Source organism: Eurytemora carolleeae, unplaced genomic scaffold (genome assembly GCF_000591075.1).
Source record: "Eurytemora carolleeae unplaced genomic scaffold, Eaff_2.0 scaffold107, whole genome shotgun sequence".
NCBI classification, from domain to species: domain Eukaryota; kingdom Metazoa; phylum Arthropoda; class Copepoda; order Calanoida; family Temoridae; genus Eurytemora; species Eurytemora carolleeae.
In genome coordinates this window covers 328,291-351,283 of record NW_019396413.1, presented here as the reverse complement: position 1 = coordinate 351,283, position 22,993 = coordinate 328,291, and the positions used below count along the sequence as shown (strand labels likewise).

The 22,993-nt window shown below is 33.4% G+C and overlaps 3 protein-coding genes across 3 annotated transcripts; all 3 read left to right on the top strand.

Annotated features, from left to right (window-relative positions):
• Positions 1-79: 79 nt before the first annotated feature.
• On the top strand, positions 80-8,865 carry LOC111702824 (probable ATP-dependent RNA helicase DDX52). Its single transcript, XM_023474602.1, has 19 exons — positions 80-198; positions 361-492; positions 1,133-1,232; positions 1,300-1,363; positions 1,870-1,999; positions 2,675-2,773; positions 4,223-4,299; positions 4,443-4,507; positions 4,973-5,063; positions 5,444-5,511; positions 5,867-5,923; positions 6,125-6,235; positions 6,294-6,348; positions 6,517-6,587; positions 6,653-6,691; positions 7,392-7,494; positions 7,670-7,777; positions 8,173-8,231; positions 8,518-8,865. The coding sequence occupies exons 1-19, from the start codon at positions 108-110 to the stop codon at positions 8,852-8,854; spliced, it is 1,857 nt and encodes a 618-aa protein (XP_023330370.1). The 5' UTR covers positions 80-107; the 3' UTR covers positions 8,855-8,865.
• Positions 8,866-8,870: 5 nt separating this feature from the next.
• On the top strand, positions 8,871-10,358 carry LOC111702840 (uncharacterized protein C9orf85 homolog). Its single transcript, XM_023474621.1, has 5 exons — positions 8,871-8,972; positions 9,109-9,210; positions 9,492-9,553; positions 9,648-9,719; positions 10,262-10,358. Exons 1-5 carry the CDS (start codon positions 8,871-8,873, stop codon positions 10,356-10,358), a joined length of 435 nt encoding a protein of 144 aa, XP_023330389.1.
• Positions 10,359-10,598: 240 nt separating this feature from the next.
• LOC111702839 (isoleucine--tRNA ligase, mitochondrial) lies at positions 10,599-22,851 on the top strand. Its single transcript, XM_023474620.1, has 22 exons — positions 10,599-11,012; positions 11,159-11,260; positions 11,445-11,937; positions 12,041-12,321; positions 12,567-12,667; positions 13,061-13,278; positions 13,471-13,553; positions 13,874-13,962; positions 14,359-14,407; positions 14,738-14,847; positions 15,276-15,334; positions 15,574-15,618; positions 16,116-16,204; positions 17,214-17,318; positions 17,620-17,725; positions 18,401-18,542; positions 18,680-18,825; positions 19,358-19,418; positions 19,917-19,992; positions 20,527-20,605; positions 21,110-21,211; positions 22,674-22,851. The coding sequence occupies exons 1-22, from the start codon at positions 10,690-10,692 to the stop codon at positions 22,782-22,784; spliced, it is 2,970 nt and encodes a 989-aa protein (XP_023330388.1). The 5' UTR covers positions 10,599-10,689; the 3' UTR covers positions 22,785-22,851.
• Positions 22,852-22,993: the final 142 nt, after the last annotated feature.

Sequence of the window (22,993 nt, the reverse complement as noted above, 5' to 3'; positions counted from 1 at the left end):
AAGTGATACTGATCAGCTGACTTTAGTGCAAAAGTACGTTAGTTCAATCGGACATTAGTGCAAACGATATAGCATCCAAAAATTATGGTTTTATATTGCAGAACAAAATGTCAGTTTCCTCGATCTTTAAGCAGCTAACTTCCGGCGTCAACTTTAATACAAATCTTTATAAAAACGAAGCTAAAAGATTTGGTTTAGGTAAGCTAAGGTGATCCAATTGTATAATTGCATTGCTTAACAAATTTTTTAGTTTCAAATAATATTTTTTTGTAAAATAAAAAAATTCTCCGTGGTCCAAGGATTATTTGCGAGCTGGGCTTTGATCTTTAAATTCATAAAAAATGGTTTTCCTCTATTTAGTTAAGGATACAGAAGCCACTGTAGAAAGTGCCCCAACTCTCCTGCCCTCTTATAAGGAGGTGAAGGAGGAGGTGGTAGCCAAGGGGGAGAGAGACAACCAGTCCTCAGACGAGGAGGATCTTACTATTATCGGTGAGTTGGTTGCTTTGCTGGTTTTTTGGTTCGCTGAGTTGTTGGTTGTCAGGTTGGAGGATTTTTGGTTGGTTTGGTTCGGTGATTACATAGCTACTTCGTTTGTTGAGTTGTGGTTTGAATGATACCCAGGTGCTTCGTTTATTATGTGTTGTTAGACTTGATTAAGATCTGTAGGTTTTTTGGTCTGCGGTTAGTTGGATATTTTGCCTGGTTGAAAACATTTTCAGTTTGGTTGTTGGTTGGTTGGAAGATTCCTGGCTTTTGGGTTGGCTGATTTGTTAGTTGGGTTGTTAAATGGTTTGTTCAATAATTTGTTAGATGGGCTGATGGATGATTGGATGATATCCTGGTTGGTTGGATTATTTCCTGCTTGCTTGGTTGGTTTGTTTATTGGTTGTATGATTTCCTAGTTTCTTGTTTGGTTAAATTATTAGTTGGTTGGATGATTTCCTGGTTGCTTGGTTGGTTGGATGATTTCTCCGTTGCCTGGTTGGTTGATTTGTTAGTTTATTGGTGGGTTGGTTGGATGAAGAAATGTCTAATTATTAAATAATTCAATTAATTGTTCAAATGTCCGATTAGTGAGATGTGTGTTTGATAATTCTGATGATATAAATAATAAACATGATTTCTCCAGGAAATATAACAACTATGAAGAAGAAAAAGAAGAAGAAGAAAGAAAAAAAAGAACAGGACAAGATTAAAGAAATTTATGCAGAGAAAGTAAATCATTTTAGGTACGTTACAGAATTAATATTCATAAATATTATACGTTTAAGTTTTTCAAGTATAGTTTTTTTTCAGGAACGCGAATAAAATTCATGTTCAAGGTTCAGATATTCCAACCCCAATATCAGAATGGATTCAGGTATGCAACAAGTGGAATGAATTATAATTTTCGTTCAGAGCTTCCGCAATTTCTAACTCATTTTTTAAATTTTGCCCTGGGACTGAATTTAATGATTTTGAGCTATATCGCTGAACTGACTACTGCCGGTTAAAATTTGAGCCTCCGATTCAAAGTTGAGGATTAAGGATGGATTTGAATCGGGATTCAAATTTGAACCGGTGGCAGGCACTAGGCAGCTCAAATTCATCAAATTCGGTCTCTGAACTTTTCTTTATAAATTTTTATATCTAGAATATTAATTCTGGAAATTTATCATTTTTAATCTAAAATTCTAAATATTTTCTTCAAATTTTTATTTGCACCTTGAGGTAGGAATTATTGAATATGGATATGTAGTTAAACTAGATAAGGATATTTGATTAAGTTCAGCAATGAAAACGAGAGTGGTAATTTGAATATCCGTTACTAGTCAAACTACTGGCTAGCTATTAAATCCGACCCCTGTTTAAATTGTCATTGTTTAGCTGTGTGAGAGATATTCTGTAAGTGAGAATCTGTTTAACAACATCAGCTACAACAAACCCTCCCCGGTCCAGATGCAGACCATTCCCCTCATGCTGGAGAACAGAGAAGTTTTGTCCTGTGCTCCAACAGGTTGGTGCTCAATAGCCCCCCCCCCCCCGGCGGATTAGGGTGTTGAGAAATAGTTTAAATTTTTACGCATACCATTTATGAATGACCTGGTATTTCTAGGTATCACAATTTGAAATTTGAGCTTTCTTTTTAAATCTCAAATGATCCTCCATGCAAAGATGGCAAGGACCGATTCACAACGGTACTCTTAAAACCTTTGACTGATCAAGGTTGTCGAACTTCTTGGCTTAAAAGTGTTTAATTCTGACGATTCCGATACAATGGTCAGCTTTTATGTCAGTACAATAAAGACGACTTCTAGAATTACATGTTTACACATAAGCAAAGAAAAGCTGAAAATTGACAGCTTCTTTTTGTGCCCATAATTATGTGTATTCAATATCCATATCCATAATTATGTGTATCCAATATCCATATCGATATTTACTACGACCATTGAATGCTTTCTAATGTTTAAAATCTAAGAATTATTAAAGGCATGTCAAAACTTGTACCATCATCTCTGAAGTCACATTTTGTGTGGGTAACCAAGTATATAAAGTCAGTGCTAAGTACGTATTTAGTTCAAAGTTTCGGATCTTTGGATTTTGCTATCTATCGACATATATATTATGATACTTCAGAGTATATAAATCTGATTTTTTACTAGCCCTTCTTTATTAGCGTGTGTTTCAGGATCTGGTAAAACTGCAGCATTCCTAATTCCCATATTACATAGTCTTAAAGCTCCAATTAATGGTGGATACAGAGCGGTCATCATTGTTCCAACCAAAGGTATTTATAAATCTCCAGTAAATGGTGGAAACAGAGCGGTCATAATTGTTCCAATCAAAGGAGTTTATAAAACTCCAGTTAATAGTGGATACAGAACGGGCATCATTGTTTCAACCCAGTGCTTAGAATCCGGATCCGGATCCGCTGGATCCGCATTATTTTGGCTCTTTAGATCCGGATCCGGATCCGCAAAAAAATGCGGATCCACGGATCCGGATCCAAGCACAATTTTATTTTTTAAAATGTGCAAAACAGCTTTAATTTTCCTTAAAAATATCCTATTTTGAATTGTTTAACAGATTTTTAAAATGTTCTCAGGGTCTCAGGTTTCTATCTTGCTCAAATCTTAACTCAGACCTCCACCGTGCACCCCTCCCCCCCACCCCCTTTAATAACTAGAGAGAGGGGGGGGAGAAGTCTCCCTTTTCCCCATTGCAACTAAGCAAATTTAGTCTTCACAAATTAAGGTGTAAGGATGTGTAAGAGTGAGGGGGAAAAGGGATGGGGCGCACATATGCTAAAAAGATACAGATGATAAGGAACATCTTGTGTTCCCAGTATAAAGAGACTGTTCTCTGCCCTGAAGATATTCAAATCAGACCTAAGGAGTTGCCTGAAGGCAGATATTCCAAACGCCCTCCTTCTACTAAAAGCTAATATGAATTAGACCTGTTTTTTTTCATCCAATAAAGTAAAAAAAATCATTATCATTTTGTGCAAACTAATAGAAAAATAGTATAAAAAAATGTTAAAATGTTTAACATTTTTTTTAGGTATGCAAAGACATTTGAACTAAAATAAAAAAAAATTTTGATCAATGACCTGGATCCGGATCCGGATCCGGATCCGCATCAAAATTAAATGGATCCTAAGCACTGTTTCAACCAAAGGTATTTATAAATCTCCAGTTAATGGTGGATACAGAGCTGTCATTATTGTTCCAACCAAAGGTATTTATAAAGCTCCAGTTAATGGTGGATACAGAACTGTCATCATTGTTCCAACCAAAGGTATTTATAAAGCTCCATTTAATGGTGGATACAGATCTGTCATCATTGTTCCAACCAAGGGTATTTATGACGATCTAGTTAATGGTGGATAGAGAGCTGTCATTATATTTCCCGCCAAAGGTAATAATAAAGCTCCAGTTAATGGTGGATACAGACCTGTTATCATTGTATATCAATTTTATACTGTCCTTTGAATAAATTCTTTGATTTATAAGTTATCAACTATAAATAAGAAAGTTTAAAGAAAAAATGATTGATTCCCTATTATTTTAAATAAATGCTTTTTTTATTGATTGATTGAAGTAATTCTTGATTAATTATTTATTAATTATTTATTGGCTAGTTAAGTGTCTTACGTAAAAAGTAAGTGCTGCTTGATTGATTGATTGTTAATATGTTAATTTATTGATTGTTTGGTTAGAAATTGTTATTGTTTTAGAGCTTGCAGTACAGATAGAGCAGGAATGTAAAAAGCTGTGTACTGGAACAGGTTTAAGACCATACAGCCTCGGAAAGGTATATTCCTTTTTGTAATGATTCTGAGAAAGGAATGGCTTTATCCGACAACTTGAATTAAACCGCAAGGGGATCAGATTAAACGTGTCATTAACAGATTTAAATTAAATAAGTTTTGACCTCAGATATTTTTGTTATTTTAGGTAAAGAGTGAGAAAACAAAACCTGATAAAGTTAAACACGATATTCTGATTTCTCCTCCTAATAGGTTAGTTTTATTATTATTTAATTCAGTTCCTAGGATCCGGATCCAGTCGTAACATTATAGCTTTATGGAGCCGGATCTAATGGAACCGCAACATTTTTGCTTTCTGGATCCGGATGCCTAAGTATATTCACGGGTCCAAATCTAAGTGGCTAAATTTCAATCTATAATAACACCCATACAACCTTAAAGTTCATAAAAAAACATTGAGATAAAGAAGCTCATCTTATTATATTTAGCTTACAATTGTACAATGTCCATATATATATAGACAGTACACAAAAAAAATTAAAATTATGAAATATACTAATAATCAGAGGTGCATAGTTTTCAAGAATCCCCCCCCCCCCGAAGTTTTTCATAGTCTAATACTTTTTTAATTATTTTTATCTTAAAGAGGGAGTTGGGGGTGATTTTTCCAGAAAATATACACCCATGATAATAACATTAATTATGCTTATTACCTAGGTTAGTTTATATGATTAACCATGATCCCCCACTTATTAATCTCTCCAAGGTTCAATGGCTCATAATTGACGAGGCAGATAAACTTTTTGAGGTTAGTTTTGAAAATTGATTTTTTTCAAAGTTTTTACGAACTTCAAATTAGTCGAAGTCAGGGGTGTATACTGTATACTAAAAGCGCCAAAAAAAAATTAGGGTTTTATTCGCTGAATTGGGGAAACTGAATAATGTTTAGGGGGAAATAAATAAATCCCTTGTTATGCAAAGTATATGTTTAGTGGACAAAAATTACCCCAAAACAGCGGAAAGAATATTGTATTTGCTCTTTCTTCTGAGATTGCTACGGAGTTTATATTTGAAACGGTTACGACCGATATGATTCTGAAAAAAATATGTGTAGGGCTTTAGAGATAAGATACAGATATTTACAACCAAAAGGAAAACAAAAACACCATACATCTAAACTTGTTTAAGGCTGGAGTATCAGGGTTTAGAGAGCAGCTAGCAACTATTTACACATCCTGTAACGGACCAGGGATAAGGTCAGATATTTTATACAGTACTTAGGATGCGGATCCAATATATGATCCGGATCCGCATAAATGTGCAAATCCATGGATTCAAAATTCAACCAATTTTTACAGTAAACCAATGAGGTATCATTAAACCTTTCCAAGCAATGAATATCAAATCTAGATTTTGCAAAAAAAAACATGCGAAAACAGAAGAAGAAAATTTTGTAAATTAGTTTTGTTAAAAGAAATAAGCAAATCCCAGAGAAATATTTACTATTGATTGGTTGATTGAAATAATAATTGATTGATTGATTAAAATATTGATTGATTTATCGATTGTTGATGGATTGACAAGGAAACATTATTTAAAAGATTTGTTCAGGAGAGGAATGTTTTCTGCAACGCTTGGACAGGAAGTGCAGGGCTGGTGTAAACTAAAGTAAGCTTTTTACACTAAGAATCCTCTATTGTTAGTCTGGATAAATCTCTCGAATAATTAGTTTTAATGAACTAAAACTCCTCAATATTTAGCCTGGCTGAACAAAAACTTCTGAATATGTAGCTAGGACTTATAAAAGTTGTTCAATTGGACTAAACGTCTATATTTAGTCTGGATGAACTAAATTTCTTGATTATTTAGTCTGGATAATCTTGTGAGTGTACGGGTGGGAGCTGCTAATTCTGCTACGGAAACTATTGAACAGAAACTGCTTTACTGTGGAAGTGAACACGGCAAACTAGTAGCATTTAGGTAATCCAACAATTTACATTTTCATAAAGAAATGAAAATTTTATTTATTTACTTTTAGAGCTCTGGTCCTGAAAGGGTTGACACCTCCTGTTCTCATATTCGTGCAAACCAAGGAAAATCTTCAAAAATTATTTATCATACTAATAGAATATATTATTTTAGCGCTGGATATAATTCAAAGTCAAACGACGGTTTAAAAATGGTTTGAACCTTTACTCTTGAATCCAATTAGTCTAAATTTGTTTAAAAGGTTTTTGAAATATATTTATTATTTACTGCAGGAGAGAGCTCAGGAGTTATTTAAAGAACTGCTTTATGATGGTATCCATGTTGATGTGATTCATAGTGACAGGTACGCAGTTAGAAAAATATTTTTTGAAGAAATTTTAATAAAAATTTTTAAAAGAATATTTTCAGATCTCAGCAACAAAGAGAAAATACTGTACGCGCATTTAGGTTAGTGTTCATTTTGTATTCTGTCTTTTGCACATATTTTAAATTTGAAATGTTTGATATTTATGTTCACATGATGCAGTTTTTTCAGAAGTTTTTTCCTTTAAAAAATAAAAAAAAATAACTTTCATAATTTTGAGAAAATCAAGGCCGGAAAATAAATGCAGCCTAAGTAGAGGCGTATTCAGGCGGGGCTATGGGGGCTCAGCTCCTCCCCCCCCCCCCCCAAGGACCAGCGAAATCTATGGGTTACAGGGGGTTTTCAGGTATCACGGGTGCTGAGCCCCCCTGGAAAGAAAAAAATATCCCCCCCCAGGACTAATTCCATAATACCCCCTGAGCCTAAGTGATAGAAATATAAATATTTTGAATTCTGAATTTAGAAAATGAGTAAATGTTCATAGATCTGGTGGTATATGGGTTCTGAAATTTACTAGACTGATAATGTTTGTAGATCTGGTGGTATATGGGTTCTGATTGTACTTAACTGATAATGTTTGTAGATCTGGTGGTGTCTGGGTTCTGATCTGTACTGAGCTGATAATGTTTGTAGATCTGGTGGTATCTGGGTTATTATCTGTACTGAACTTATAATGTTTGTAGATCTGGTGGTATCTGGGTTCTGATATGTACTGAACTGATAATGTTTGTAGATCTGGTGGTATATGGGTTCTAATATGTACTGAACTGATAATATTTGTAGATCTGGTGGTATCTGGGTTCTGATATGTACTGAACTGATGGGTCGAGGTATCGACTTCAAGGGAGTTAATCTTGTTATTAACTACGACTTCCCTCCATCTGCGGTAATTTTTTTAAATGTTTAGATTTATTATTAATACATAATAACTTGAAAGTTGAATTGTATTCAAAAAGAAGATTTTATTTGACATTAAGAAGAATATAAAGGGTATCACAGAATTTCGAATCTCGTCATTCAATTGATTCAAGGGCTGATTGATTGATTGATTGATTATCTAGGTAAGCTATATCCACCGTATCGGTAGAACGGGTCGAGCAGGTAGATCAGGGTCCGCTATCACGTTCTTCACAGAGTCCGACCGGCCTGTTCTCAAAAGTATTGCCCAGGTAGAAAAAAAAAATTTCAGGAAACTTAAAAAATATAGTCTTATTCGTCTCATCGCTATTTTTGTGTTTTACACTTAAATATGGTGTACTTGACTAAACAGATGTTTTTTTTTTATTTGATCAGATTAATTGATTTGATTGATTTGAATTGATATGTATAGATTTGATTGTTTTGAATAGATTTGATTGATTTGATGATTTTAATTAATTAATTTGAATTGTGTTGATTTGAATTGATATGATTGATTTGAATTAAATTAAAATGTTTTGAATTGCTTTAATTTAATTAATTGATTGAAGATTTGAATTGATATGATTGATTTGAATTAAATTAAAATGTTTTGAATTGCTTTAATTTAATTAATTGATTGAAATTGATTAAAATTAATTGATAGGTGATGAGAAACTCCGGATGTGAGGTTCCTGAATATATGTTGCTACTTAAAACATCCAGGTACTTAATGATTCTTTATTTTGTCACCAAATTGATTTTTTTTTCAGTTATTATTTTTATTTTTTATTTTCTTAAAGCTTAATTATTGTCAAGTTTATAATTAAATATTTAATGTCAATTTTTCGGGGTTTTTTTAACACTTATTCCTTGACGTTGTGAGTTCATCGTGGTTTGTAAATATCCTATCCTTTTCTCTTTTTTTTAAGAACGGGGGGGGGGGGAAATATCCCCACAACCTATATTTATGGAGGTTTTAAAATATTTCCTCCTCAAACAATTTTTTCAGGGATGTGAAGAAACAGATTGAGAACAATGCCCCTAAGCGTGACAGCATCAGTCGAGAATCTAAATTCGACAAGGCGCGCAGGCTCAAGCGCAACGACATGGTGAAGGCGAGCAAGAAACGAAAGCAGAGAGAGGAAGGAGGGGGGAATGATAAAGAAGAGAAGAAGTCTAAGAAACCAAAGATTGACTCAACCTCTACCAACACAAACACGGATAAAAAGATAAAGAAGAAAAAGAAGAGTTTAGAAGTCAGGAAAAGTTTAAAGAAAGAAAAGAAAACAATGTCCTCGGACAAGGAACATTTGGAAAAAAAGAAGAAAGCTAAAATTGTAAATTGATTTTTTTCCAGGTAAAATGTCGACAAAAAAGGGTCCACCTAAGCATCAGAACACCCATGCATGGAAGTCCGACAAATGGAAGACCGACAACAAGACAAAAGTTCTTCAAAATCTTAAGGTCCAAAAGTTTCTTTGTTTCAGTCTTAATTTATGTTTTATAGTAGGTCAGAGAGTAGAGAGAGATATTTATGAATTCAGATTATCATTGGTTAATTGATTGATTGATTATCATATTAAATCAAATTAATCTTTAGGTTATAAACTGTTGTCCGAAATGCACCTCTGTGATCGATTGGAAGATTAAGTACGGAAAATACAAACCCTTGTCACAGCCAGCTAAATGCTTGGATTGTCAGGTAATAAAAAATAAAACACAATTAAAGGGACTGTCGACGTAATTTCAATTGACCCTCTATTTAAAAAAAAAAAAAGTGGCATCTGAAAAATAGATGAACAAATAAACTTTTCCTTTCCTTAGTTCTAGTCTCGCTTGTGGATTTGTAAATACTCATGCTGTCAATCTAGATGAAATTTTTATCTTTGAGCTCGAGTGGGAAACTTTTTAACTTTAAACCCAAAGTCCTTGTCTAATTTAATGAATTTTTTTAATTCTTGATTGAACGATTGATTTTTTAAGGGGAAGACGATCAAGTACGCCTACCACACTAGATGCATTCCTTGTGTGAAGCTAAGTAAAAAGTAATAATTTTAATGTTTTTCCAACTTAAAAAAATGTTTAAATCATCATAATTTGCCATAAAAATGAGACTATGTATAAATATAATTATGATAGGTGTGCTAAGTGTGGCGAGAAAACTGAAGATTTTGTTAATCTACCTCCGTTAACACCAGCAGAGATCGCTAGGTGAGTAAATTGCAATAAGTTGTCTCAGTCACTCGATGATTCAATTGCATTACGTTCTCTAAGTCATAGTCAAGTCAATTGCAACAAGATTTCTCTGTCCATGTATTGAGTGTGTCTGTCGATTGTATTGAGCTCTCTTAGTCGCTAGGTTAGTCAATTGCATTGAGTTATCTCAGTCGCTTGGTGAGTCAATTGGAGTATGATCTCTCAGTTGCCAGATAAGTCAAATGCATAAGTTCTCTCGGTTGTGAGGTGAGTAAATTCTATAAGTTCTTTAGGTTGCTAGGTGAGTGAATTGTAATAAGTTCTTTCATTCGCTTTGTAAGTTAAATAAATAAGATATCTTTTTCGCTAGACGAGTCAATTGAATTAAGTTCCCTTGGTAATTTGGATAAAAAGTACAATTATGTTATACCGTTAGGCAAGCGGTTGCCAAAGCTCCCCCCCTTCCTCCTTTAAATTTAAGGTCTTGATTTGAAAAATATCTTAAATTAAACCAGAATTCATAAAAATAAATGTTTTATTCTGATCTCTGTTTATAGAAAGGATGCCGAGTTCCAGAAGGATTTGAAGGCTCTGCCTGAGCGTAGGCGAAGAACCTTTCTCAGATACTTAGAGAACTTGGAGAAAGGTAATTGAAAGATTAATTCTTTAGCTTGAACTTTTTATTGGGCCAAAAAGTTTGAATCAGAGCAGTAGAAAATTCAACGCTCGTTGTTCCTTTCTCGTGGACAAAAGTTTTAGAATTTTAAAAATCTTAATGGTTCCTTGAAAGTCAAGATTTTCAAGATTTTTTTTTCGTTTAATTTAATATTCTTCTTTTTCAATTTTAAAAGTTGAATGTTATGAATGAATATTTTAGATAGTGCTGATCCCGAGGCCGACAACCAGGCCTCTGCCAAGGAGAAGTTGGTCGAGATCAAGGAGAGGTACGGCAAGGAGGACGGAACCTTCGACCTCGAGGGTATGGATGACGTTGATGATTTTGATGACTTGGAGGATAGCGAAGATGAACCCGAATCTTGATTTTAAATTTTTCAGATCTAAAATGATTCTTCTTTTTCCAGTCAGAGTGTCTAGAACAGTCTGTTCTTATACACAGATATATTTTCTACACACAAGTGCAAGCATAGGTTCCTCTAAGACAGTGAACAAGAAGTACTCAGATACAATTTGTTTACCAAAAACCGGTTTCCCTGGTAGATTGGAGGGGAAGAAGAGGGTGGAGAGGGATTTAGAGATAGTTCACAACTGCAAGTTCAATAAGATGTATGACTGGCAGAGAGAGAACAGGTTCAAATCAATAACTTTTATTGCTATTAGAAATATGGCCGTCTTTTTATAAATGTCCTTGGTTGGGACACTTGCTTTGCAATTTGCAATTTGCTTTGCTGCTTAACGCAGATTGCAGAAATTAAAAATATTCTTTTTCATTTAAGATCTGGAACTGAATATGTACTGCATGATGGTCCTCCCTATGCTAACGGACCACCCCATATCGGTCACGCGGTCAATAAAATTCTTAAAGATATAACTATCAGGTAAAAATGCATTTTTTTCAATAGTCGAATAAAATTTTTTACAAAATAGTAGATTGATAGTTTACAAATTAGGAGTGTTTTATGAAATTAATATTTGTTTTCATAAAATCGAATGACTTGCATCAATATAACAATATCAAAGGAAGTTATAAAAAATAGATTACTAATTATTATTATTTTTTAGATATAAATGCAGCCAGGGCCATAAAATTAATTATATTACTGGATGGGACTGTCATGGTCTTCCTATTGAACTCAAAGCTGTGAAAGGTGGGAAAAATCTTACACCGATAAAAATCCGCGAAATCGCCGGAAAATTCGCAAACGATTCCTTAAACTTTCAGAAAACTGAGTTTTCCAAGTGGGGGATTCTATCGAATTGGAACAACTTCTATCGAACAATGGATGCAGAGTATGTTAAAACACAGATAAAAACATTTAATTCAATTCATCAGAAAGGTTTAATATTCCGTGATTATATGCCAGTTTACTGGTCTCCATCCTCTAAAACTGCCTTGGCGGAGGCCGAACTTGAATACAATCCAGCGCATGTAAGCACCTCAATCTACCTCAGGTTCAAACTGAGCAAATTGTCAGAAAAGTTGCGAAGTTTTCATGCTCAAGAAGTTTATGCATTAATATGGACAACAACACCTTGGAGTATTGTAGCAAATCAGGAATGAAATTTATGTTTATATACATCAATTGATATCTCTTCAAAATCCAACTTTATTTTAAAAAATGGTGTAAATTTGAAAATATTAACATATTAAATTCTAGGCTATTTGTTACAATGAAAAAGAAGCGTATTCTGTTCTACAACATGGAATTAGTTTATATATTGTAGCAAGCAAGCTAGTCAAAGAAAACAATATATCCCTTGCTCTGCCCGGCGCAAAAATAATCACTGAACTGCGCGGAGACGAGTTGGCCGACTGTGAGTACACGCATCCTTTATACCCTGGAGAACTTCGTAGATTTCTACCTGGTGATCACGTGACCAGCAGCAGTGGAACTGGATTAGTTCATACAGCACCTGCACATGGACCAGACGATTTCAAGTGAACAATACTTTAGTTTAATTGTGGTTTATTTTTGCTTGTTTTTATTTTTCTAATATATTCCTTGACTGTTTTTTTGTTGTATTTTGCCAAACTTTTTGTGTGCAAATTATTTGATTTAAGTTTAAGTTTCATTATTAAGTAAATATTTTTAATTTCCTTATATTCTGGACCTCCTGTTTCTTTGGAAAATGTGAAACCCCACGGGATTCGATCCTAAAATTCTGGAAAATGATAAATTTTAGGATTGGGTTGGCACACAACCTCCCCCTTGGCTGCTTGGTGGATGAAGATGGAAAATATATTGAATCTGTGGGATCCAACCTTGCTGGACTTTTCATAATGGGTAAATAACTATGTAAACTAGAAAAAAAATTTGAAAGGGTGTGTACTAAAAAAATTTTGATATATTTATGTTTTTAACTGTAAAAATTAATTTTTTCAACTGTGGTTTCTCTTCAAAAGTGACTTGTTGATATCTCCTGTAAAAAGAACAATATTAAAACTATTAAAGTAAAGATGATATCTTCCATGGTATTGATCACATACTGGGTTAAAGTGTACTGTTGTAAATCGGGCATGCCACTAATTAAATAAAGGGGCGCTTGTAATTTTCACTACTTTTCCTTTAAGAGGTGATTCTTGTGCTCTGTTATTTAAAAAACTAATTTTTAATTTATCTTTCAAAGAAACTAGGCTTTTTTCGTGGATTGCATTTTATAATTTGATATATTCTTAGGTGATGGTACAAAGAAGGTTCTAGATCTACTTGCCTCCGATATCCTTCTGCAGCAGCAGTACACCCACTCCTACCCCTACGACTGGAGGACCAAGAAACCCGTCTTCCTCCGAGCCTCTAAGCAGTGGTTCGTTAACACCAACATGTTGAAGGAGAAGGCCCTGGAGGCGGTGAAGAAGGTGAAGATACAACCTGCCTCAGCTGTCAAAAGTTTTCAGGTAAAATCAGATTCTTTATGTTATCTAGCTAAATTAACTTTTATTTCCTACTTTTTGGCTTGACAAATAAGCTTGCTGTTATTTGAAAATTTTGGAAGAAACAAAACTTCAAAGGCTCAGAAAGAAATCATTTTCTATTTATTGTAAAAGTATTTTTAAATACCATTTATCTTATTTATCTATTCATTTCAGATAGTTATCGAGAAGCGTCCATATTGGTGCATTTCAAGACAGCGTGTGTGGGGAACCCCTATTCCAGTTATTTATGACAAAAAGTAAGTTTCTTGTTAAAAAAATATAAATTTTTAGGGAAAGAATGAGGAATCCTAGTTGCATTAGAAAACAAAATGTAATTGATACTCATAGAAAGAAACAAGCTTTCCAGATGATATGAAATCAAAAACTGATAATCCATTTTTTTTAACCCGATAGTTATCATGGCAGAAAATATCCGTTGGTTTAGCCTGCAGAGAAAATATTGTTTATAATTCCGAAATTTTGGTTAATTTGTGTAATGTGTATTTTAAAGTATGTAAACGACCTTTTTAAGTGAATCTTCATGATTTTTTAGTTTTTATATTTTTCAAACTTGTAGGACAGATTCACCGGTGGTCAATGACAAGTTGATAGATAGATATTGTGCTCTGGTGGACTCTAATGGACCTGGCTTTTGGTGGACCATGGGTCAGTAATTTATTTTTTGTGGACCATATGGGTAAATTAATTTTTGATGAAGCTTTGGCGCTAGAAATAATTTTTGGTGGTCAGTAAGATGGTTTTGGTACGTACCTTTAATTCCATTTTTTAGTGGGCCATGGGTAGTTATTTTATTTTTGATGGATGATGGGGAAGCAAATTCATTTTTGTTTGGACCATAGATCAATAAATTTATTTTTGTTGGACCATTTATGAGTAAGTTAATTTTTGGTGGACAATTATACTGGATATTAAATACAATTTTCCTGGACCATGGGTCAGTAAACACACTTTTGTTTATAAGGATGTCGTGCTTTTTGAAAAAAGGAAAAGTTCCTGAAAAGTTCCATGAGTAATCTTTAGTATATGAATGTTTATTTTTAGATATCAAAGATATACTGGAAGGTACTGGGTTAGATCCCGAGCAGTTCAGGTAAAGATCAGCTTTCAAACAATAAAAGCATTTGAAATTAAATAATTCTTCTTCTTATCAACTTTATTAAACAAACAAAAAATTAAAAAGTATTATATATATATATGTATAGAGCTACTTTTCGTAGCACTCTCCAAAACTGTGGAATAATTGTGATGGATTTAATTTTCAGCAAACAAACAAACGAAATTCCTCGTTAATTATCGGAAATTCGTGGACTAATTCCAATAAGAATTTGGCATATAATTAGACTTTTCATCGTAAAATAAAACAAAAAATGAAAATGAAGAAAATTAAATTAAATAATGATGATGAAGACCATGCCGCTAGGTTAGGGGCAGATATCCTCGATATATGGTTTGACAGTGGAGTATCCTGGGCGGCTGTTCTGGGAGATAAAACAGCTGATTTGTACCTGGAGGGATTAGACCAGTATTCAGGTAGTAGAACAGGGGTTTTATATTGCGCTGCACAAATTTTATCGATATCGATCTTTTTATCTTTGAGAATTGAATTTTTTCATTTGTGGTTCCTTTTAAAATGAGTCCGAATTTACTGAATTTCAGCCGCGTCTCAAATCCACCAAAAACCGGTTTCAATTGAGCGCTGGATTAAATCTTGAAACATTGAACACGATTTTAACGGGAACCAACAATATTTGAGCCGTGTCTCAAATTTAAGCCGCGGCTCAAATTCTTTAAATTCGGCCTGTTGATTTTTGCTTCCAAAACAATATTGAGAAAAAATAAGTTATTTACTTTTCAAGCTAGAAAAACGAGAGGGTCACTAAAAATTACAACGACAGTTCTTTTAAGAAGAAAAATAATCCTACTTTTAGACATCTATTTTATCCTCTGGAGTATTTTAGGTTGGTTCTATACATCCCTGCTTACCAGTGTTGCACTCAGGGGGGAGGCTCCATATAAGGTTAAATCATTTTTTTTTCTTTTATTTATGCTACTACTTTAAAAAACTTTGATTTTTTTAATGGAAGTTTTCTCTTATTTCTTCGTTTTTGAAATAAGGTGTTAAACTAGCTGAAAACTAATTTAATATGTTGATTATAATTTCATGTTAGCTCAGATGCAAAGAATTTAAAGAATTAAGATTGTCCAAAACTTTACTTTAAAGAAATTATTAAAATCATAAATCCTGATGTTGTTTAGGAAATATCTGTTCATGGGTTCACTTTGGATGAAGAAGGAAACAAGGTGACCCCATATTGTACTTGTGATAAATAAATTAAATATTTTGTCCACATAGCTCCAGCCTGTCCATTTTCAAATTGGAATATCCTCAAGGATGGTTTATTTTTCTACCTACGCACATCAGTTGTAGTAAACATCTGTCCTACTCGCACATGGTTGTAAAACTGGTTGCCGGAGCGCTTAACCTAGCCGCAGTGATCGACCAAAAAATTACCTTATCCTAACCTGAACATCAAATAATAAAAAGTTAACACCTGTCTTAGATCAGATATTGCAGAAGGTCAGAAGTTCAGCAGAGGGGATGTTGCGTTTAGACGACGTAACATTACCCACTCAAGATGTAATACCAATACATGTATTGAATATTATCTGCGTTCAAATTATTTTATTAGCCTTACATTTGTTTGTGAATCCCAAAAATCTCAATTTAGAGCTATGAATAATCCATTCTGATGCGGGACCCCCTGTAGCAGTGTAGCATATCATTATTCATTATCTAGATGTCAAAATCTGTGGGCAATGTGTTGGCTCCCAAAGATGTCATCGAAGGTACCAAAAAGAAGCCAGCATTAGGAGTTGATGTTCTTAGGTAAGTTAATTCAAATCAATCTATTCAGGGTTAATCCTCTCTTAGTCTTTTATCTGAACCTCAGTGGAACTATCTAACAGTTTATATATTTTGTAGTATACAGTACTATTTCTAGTCGGCGGGTTGGAAGGCCAGAAACAACCCCAGCAATTTTCTTTAAATAAAGAAAATAAATGCTTACACTAACCTACGCTTAGTGCACAGTTTACTGTGTACTGTAGTGTACAGTTTACTGTGGGCTGTAGTGTAGTGTAATATTTCTACATTGTGGGTTGGAATACATGCTTACACCATAATACGCTTAGTGCTCAGTTTTCTGTGTACCGTAGTCAAAGATAATATATATATAGATATGCAGGCAGGTAGAAACCTCCTTCCAAAATTGCTTGTAGCAGACAACTAATTTTTGAACCTCTGAGAAAAGGTGCAAGGAGAGACATCTATAGCAAATTGATTACTTTCTATATTCCTTTCTCCCCTTTCAGGAAATACGCATTTGTGTTATATAAACATACAGTACGCGTATTGCATCCTGTATAGTTCAAGTGTTGCTATCTGGACCTGTTTGACCAATAAAATTAAATTTCAAGGTAACACAAACATACAGTACGCGTTTTGTTTATGTTATGATCAGATCAGTTGTACTTTGTCCTAGATTCGATGTACTTTTATAGTAATAATTTTTATTTAAATTGCGTTAATTTACGTATGTCATTCAGTACAACTTGCACATTTAAACTTTGTCTAGTCAAATTCCTACCTCAGTTTTATTTGCATTGATTAATTTGTTTCATTAAGTACAATATGCAGTATACATTGTTGATACTATAGTACGCATTTAGTGTTATCACGCATAAGCAAAGTGATAAATTAGCAACAATCCAAAGGATAAAATGCCATGCGTACGACAGAGATGGTGCTGTTTGCACCTTTTCTCAAGACCTCTAAATTTATACCTGCCTGCATATCTATATATATATTATCTTTGACCGTAGTGTACTATTTCTAGATGGTGGGTTGGATTACATGCTTCCACTGGATCCTCAGTCCTTGTCGGAAATAACATAATGGCGGCCTCACAATCAGAACTTAACAAAATTAGAAATAGTCTTAGGTATGTTATCACCAGAATCATTTTGTTTAATATAATTATAAGATTTGTGAATTTTTAAAGATTTATGAAATTCTATCAAAGTTTTATGAGTTTCTGTCAAAGTTTTACAAGATTCCATTGAATTGATATTTCTTAAAATTAAAGTTTTCGATAAGTCGAACTGTCTTCTTTCATTATTTAATTCGAGTAATAGGGTTTCTCCTGACAGAGCACTTTTACTTAAAATATATATTGTACTTTCTTCCAGCACCTTAACTGAAACTTAGTTTGTACTGGGATTTTAGACCTGTACTTATCTTAGGTTCTTTCTTGGTATGCTGAGTAATGTTGAACCCTGTGATTTACTGGAATACAAAGATCTCAATCTTATTGATAAAATTCTGCTTCATAAACTTGCCTTGTTTCAGGTAACCAAACATTACCTCCTTTTAAATAGATGTTTTCCCTCTTTGGAGAAATACTGAACTAGGCTTTTATGGCGCTTCAGGCTCCTATTCTACTAACAATTTTAGCAATTAATTGTTACTTTTTTGATCGTGTCCCAAGAAACACGAATTTTGCTAAAAAAATTTGTTAAAATTAGTGGATTTTCAAAAATCGTAAAAGTTTATGTTTTTAGGCAACATTTTTCAATTTCGACCATTCATAAACTTCCCTTGGGTCATGTTTTGACTTTTTTTAATGCATTTTATGAATTACTAGCCGAACGGCCCGGCGTTGCCCGTGGAAAAAAAATTTGAAAAAAACGTTTCGAATTTTTTTTATGCCTTTATACGAGAATGTCTTGTTTTATTATATAGATACTTAGAACTGGGCCCATCGTCACTTTCAGTTATAACAATGTTTTATAACTAGCTTGGGAACCCAGCTTTGCCTGGAACATACTTTTTTGTACAATAGTTATCCCACTCCACTTTGAATATTTAAACCGAGCTTAGAACTTTCCCGTTATTCTAACGATTTTTCAATCAAAATTTGAGACCAATCGGTCATAAGTTTCTGAGTTATGATCGGACATACAAACAAACAAACAGTGATTACTACTTTATATATATAAATAAACATAAAATAATTTTTATCAGGAAAAGGTTCATAATCATTATGAGGCGAAGGAATATAACAAGGTAAAAACGTATCTTAATACTTTTAATTTGGATAGATTTTTCAAAATTTATAATCTAAAAATCGAAATCATGATAATAAGTAAAATATGGTATATATTATACTGAATATAGCATCGAGAGAAATATAAAACAATTCCTTAATAAAAATAAAATAATTAACAGATAATCTTGCAAAGAAACAATAAAATTATACAGCCATCCAAATATTGGAAGAGAAAGACGATCTTTAAACCAAAGACACAGTGTTCAATAATCACTACAGATCAATTTCAATTTTTTTATTTTATTTTTTTATATTTCAAAATATNTGTAGATTATACTGTGATGCAGAGAAAAGTTTTTCCAGACTGTCCGGTCTTACTAGTCTTTACTTAGCTTGCCAGGTAGTATTTACTGTCTTATTTAGCTTGCAAGGTAGTATTTACTGTCTTATTTAGCTTGACAGGTAGTATTTACTGTCTTACTAGTCTTTACTTAGCTTGCAAGGTAGTATTTCCTATCTTTCTAGTCTGTTCTTAGCTTGCCAGGTAGTATTTCCTATCTTTCTAGTCTGTACTTAGCTTGCCAGGTTGCATTTCCTTTCTTACTAGTCTTTACTTAGCTTACCAGGTAAATTTTACTGTCTTACTTGTCTTCACTTAGCTTGCCAGGTAGTTTTTCTTATCTTACTAGTAAAAACTTAGCTTGCCAGGTAGTTTTACTAGTCTTACTAGTCTACACTTAGCTTGCAAGGCAGTTTTTTCTGTCTATAATCTTTACTTAGCTTGCCAGTCAGTATTTCCTGTGCTACTAGTTTATACTTAGCTTACAAGGTAGTATCTCCTGTCTTGCGAGTTTATACTTAGTTTGCCAGGTAGTATGTCCTGTCTTACGAGTTTATACTCATGATCCCTCCTTGATTATATGATTTTTCAGGGATTTTTAGGAGTTCTTAGTCCAATAGTTCCACATTTAGCAGAGGAAGCAGCATATACAGGAAAATTAAATAAAAACTAAATATTTTTATCTTTAAATTTTTAAATTCATTTATAATTGAATTAAATTAAAAACACTTAAAGGTAATTTCTAAACGAAAAAATATGGTTTGTACTTTATATTAAAACCATTATTACCACTAGTTTTGGGAAAAAGAATTTAAGTCTAAATCTCTTTCTGGCGACTAAGCCTTGCACTGCACTGTACTATTATCGGCCCAGTTGCGTTTAGGACGACAATCTATTAATTCATAATAAATTTTCAACCTGAACCCCTTTCATTTTTTTGCGAACACTTCCTTATAGGGACTGTCATGTAATTTCCCCTGACCCTTCATTTGAAGAGGGCAATGTACGATTCACAGCTGTACCTTGATCATTTATCTGATTAATAAAGATGAAGATATGGAGGAGTCACATGAAATTACGTCAACATTCCCTTTTAAGAATCGAACAATATTCAAGTACCTTCATTTATCATTTGTTTAATTTGAATTTAGTAAGTGTATTGAAAAGCCCCACAGAGGTTGGTTGGTTTACTGATCAGCAGTGGTTAAACAATGATCTACAAAAATGGTAAATACCTAAAATGTAATTATTTACTATATCTTTTTTTGGTCAAGATTACCTCAACTAGAATTTTCTCTACGGAAAGTGTAATCAAATTCTAGCTCGACAGAATTAACTTACATTCTGAACATTCTTTGAAAGAATAAGGAATTTGCACAAAATCAATTATAGAATTTTTACATAAAAGAATTAGAGAGACCCTCGATTAAAAGAAGGCATGTCCTATTCACAATGGTACCCTTTAAACCTTTATCTGATCAATAACGGGTAAGATATATTTTTTTTGTTATAAAGTGTTCATTTTGTTTATTTCTGAAAATTGTTTTGTAGCAGAAATCCGCAAGTCACTTGTATTTTATTGAAACCACACTAGGAAATATCAAATTTCAAAACTAAAACATGGATTTCTTAATCATTCTTGGACAAAGTTTTTAAGGGTACTTTTGTGAATCGGACATGACAGTTAATACATTGTGGGACCAAAGGGGTACTTGAAATTACGTCAAAAGTTTCTTTAAGTATTGATTAGATCTTGTTTAGTATTGATATCATTGAGGATCTGAGAGAGGAAATAAACAAAACCTTTAACAAGTCTGGAGATATGAGAATAAATCTAAAGGTAGTAAAGTCGTGGTTTTGTAAGTTGTGTGGAGAGGGTGGTGATTTATGTTATTGGCCTAGCCCTTGACATGTTGATTCCACTAGACTTGTGTCATTAATCAATTGTTACACTAATTTCCGTTCTGAGGCGATTCTTTCTCGGCCTTGATATCTAAGGAATATTGGTTGAACTTTTTTTTATTTATTTATAATAAGCATCTTTTCTTTGTTTACCAATTAAGCACAAAGCCACAGTGTACAGTGTACACAGGTTTTTTTTGGGAAATGATTCTCGACGATTTTCCTGGGGGGGGGAGGGTACGGGACATCAACTGGAATTAACTTTTCTCCTCTTTTTATACTTTTTTATCCAGCGAGGTGATTTGATTTGATTTGATTTGATTTGATTTGATTTGATTTGATTTGATTTGATTTCATATCATTTGATTTGATTTGATTTGATTTGATTTGATTTGATTTGATTTGATTTGATTTGATTTGATTTGATTTGATTTGATCTTAGTTACCTGGTGATGAGCTTGCTGTATTGTCCCAGTATCCTGTAGAACAGATAGCTGAGATACTAGGTGTACTCACAGTTCATCTTACACCTACTCAGAAACAGGTTGGATTTCTCTTCTTACTTACTTACTTACTTACTTACTTACTTACTTACTTACTTACTTACTTACTTACTTACTCACTCACTCACTCACTCACTCACTCACTCACTCACTCAGTCACTCACTCACTTACTTACTTACTTACTTACTTACTTCCTAAAACAAACTAACTAACTAACTATCTAGCCTACTAACTTACAGTTTCCTCTTCTACCAACAATGATCATTTAAAATTTGTATTTACTTGACAATTTTCAGTTTCTAATCTTTAAAATTCACAATTTACGCTTCACAATTTACACTTCACAACTTACGCTTCTCAACTTACGCTTCTCAATTTACACTTAACAATTCAGTATTTAGCATTATCTTTCTTTTTAAGTGTACTACTCACAAGCTGGCAGTTTCATAAAGTGAGACCCTAATACAGAAGAATAGGAAGACAGCCATTAGACTCAATTTTTGTGTTGGCCAAAAAATCATGACACAACTATTCTGCAATGTAATTCAAGCAAGTAGTAAACTTTTTGCATTTTGACATTATCAAATGCACGTAAGATTGCTTGATTATCGTCTTTATATTTTACAGTTTCATGGGTCTCACTTTAGAAACAATTTATACAAGTTTGTGACGTTACAACCCACGACCCGCTAATAGATATGCCTCTATCTATCGATCTACTTCTATCTATCGATTCTGGGATAGCGTACATGTAATTTTGTGGTTGTGCTTCACAGCTGTTAAAGCTGAGGGGACCCTAGATTTTTTAGGAATTTTTTTTAATCTCTGCATGTTGCACTTACTTTAAAAAGTTTGAATTGAAGTTCAGGGTCCAAATCAAAGTAGAGCTTTGGTATATCGTGTGCCCTGGAGTAAGCAGAAATGAGATATGTAGCATCAAATTCGCCTTGTTCTGAAATTTTCAAAATGTGGTCTGCCGTTTTTGTATCTTCAGAATTGACTGAGATATTGAGAAATTAGTCTAAAATTAAATATAGCCAAGGTTGTTAAATTCTTTAGTGTCTCCGACTACTTTTATGATACAAAGAAGTATGCTAAATTTTAAAGACTTTAAATGTTTTTATATATTCTTTTGACAACAACAACTTTACGAAAATCAAGAACAAATTGTAAGTCTTGGGTCCAATGTCTAACGTTCTGCGTGACACCTCACCCAGAAAATTACATCAAACCTTGACTATAATATATCCATTCTATTATATGTATACATACAAAACAAGCGCACATCAGGGATATTCACAACAAATAAGGATTGTAAGTAGGGCTGGGCGTGTTCCTTCTTTTTTTAAATCGTTCATTTCGTCCCTGTTAAAGAATGATTGTTCCCCGGCCCAAGAATGACGCCCAGTCCTACTTGTAAGACGGATGTGATATTTTACCTTTGGATAAGATTGCAATATCCAGGTCGTTATTAAAGTCTCATTCTTTCCGGTATAATTTAGGAAGTGTGCGTGATCGAAAACTCAAGTGCTCGGTGTGCTCGCTGTAGACGACTTTGTGCAGATGCTGGCCAAGATTTGTGCACACGATGTAGTTCTGTTCTCAGTCTATAAACCTAGTCTTAAGAAAACTTTTTTATAACAATTAATTTAATAATAAATTTAGAGCCTTTTATCAAAATTTTCGACAAATAATTCCTTCACATTCACCGTTAATGGCGTTTATACAATCGAATATCAGTTTCGGGATTCTTGTTAAAAATTTAGTTAAAATTAAGTTATGGTAATCAGTTATTGAATGCATCTTGAAGCACCATGCTTTT

Excerpts from the sequence above, each read along its gene's own strand:
- LOC111702824 (XM_023474602.1), top strand. The coding sequence starts at position 108 with ATGTCAGTTTCCTCGATCTTTAAGCAGCTAACTTCCGGCGTCAACTTT. Across the intron at positions 493-1,132 it reads GGAGGATCTTACTATTATCG|GAAATATAACAACTATGAAG; the intron begins GTGAGTTGGTTG and ends TGATTTCTCCAG. Across the intron at positions 7,778-8,172 it reads TTCTCAAAAGTATTGCCCAG|GTGATGAGAAACTCCGGATG; the intron begins GTAGAAAAAAAA and ends ATTAATTGATAG.
- LOC111702840 (XM_023474621.1), top strand. The coding sequence starts at position 8,871 with ATGTCGACAAAAAAGGGTCCACCTAAGCATCAGAACACCCATGCATGG. Across the intron at positions 9,211-9,491 it reads CTAAATGCTTGGATTGTCAG|GGGAAGACGATCAAGTACGC; the intron begins GTAATAAAAAAT and ends TGATTTTTTAAG. Across the intron at positions 9,720-10,261 it reads ACACCAGCAGAGATCGCTAG|AAAGGATGCCGAGTTCCAGA; the intron begins GTGAGTAAATTG and ends CTCTGTTTATAG.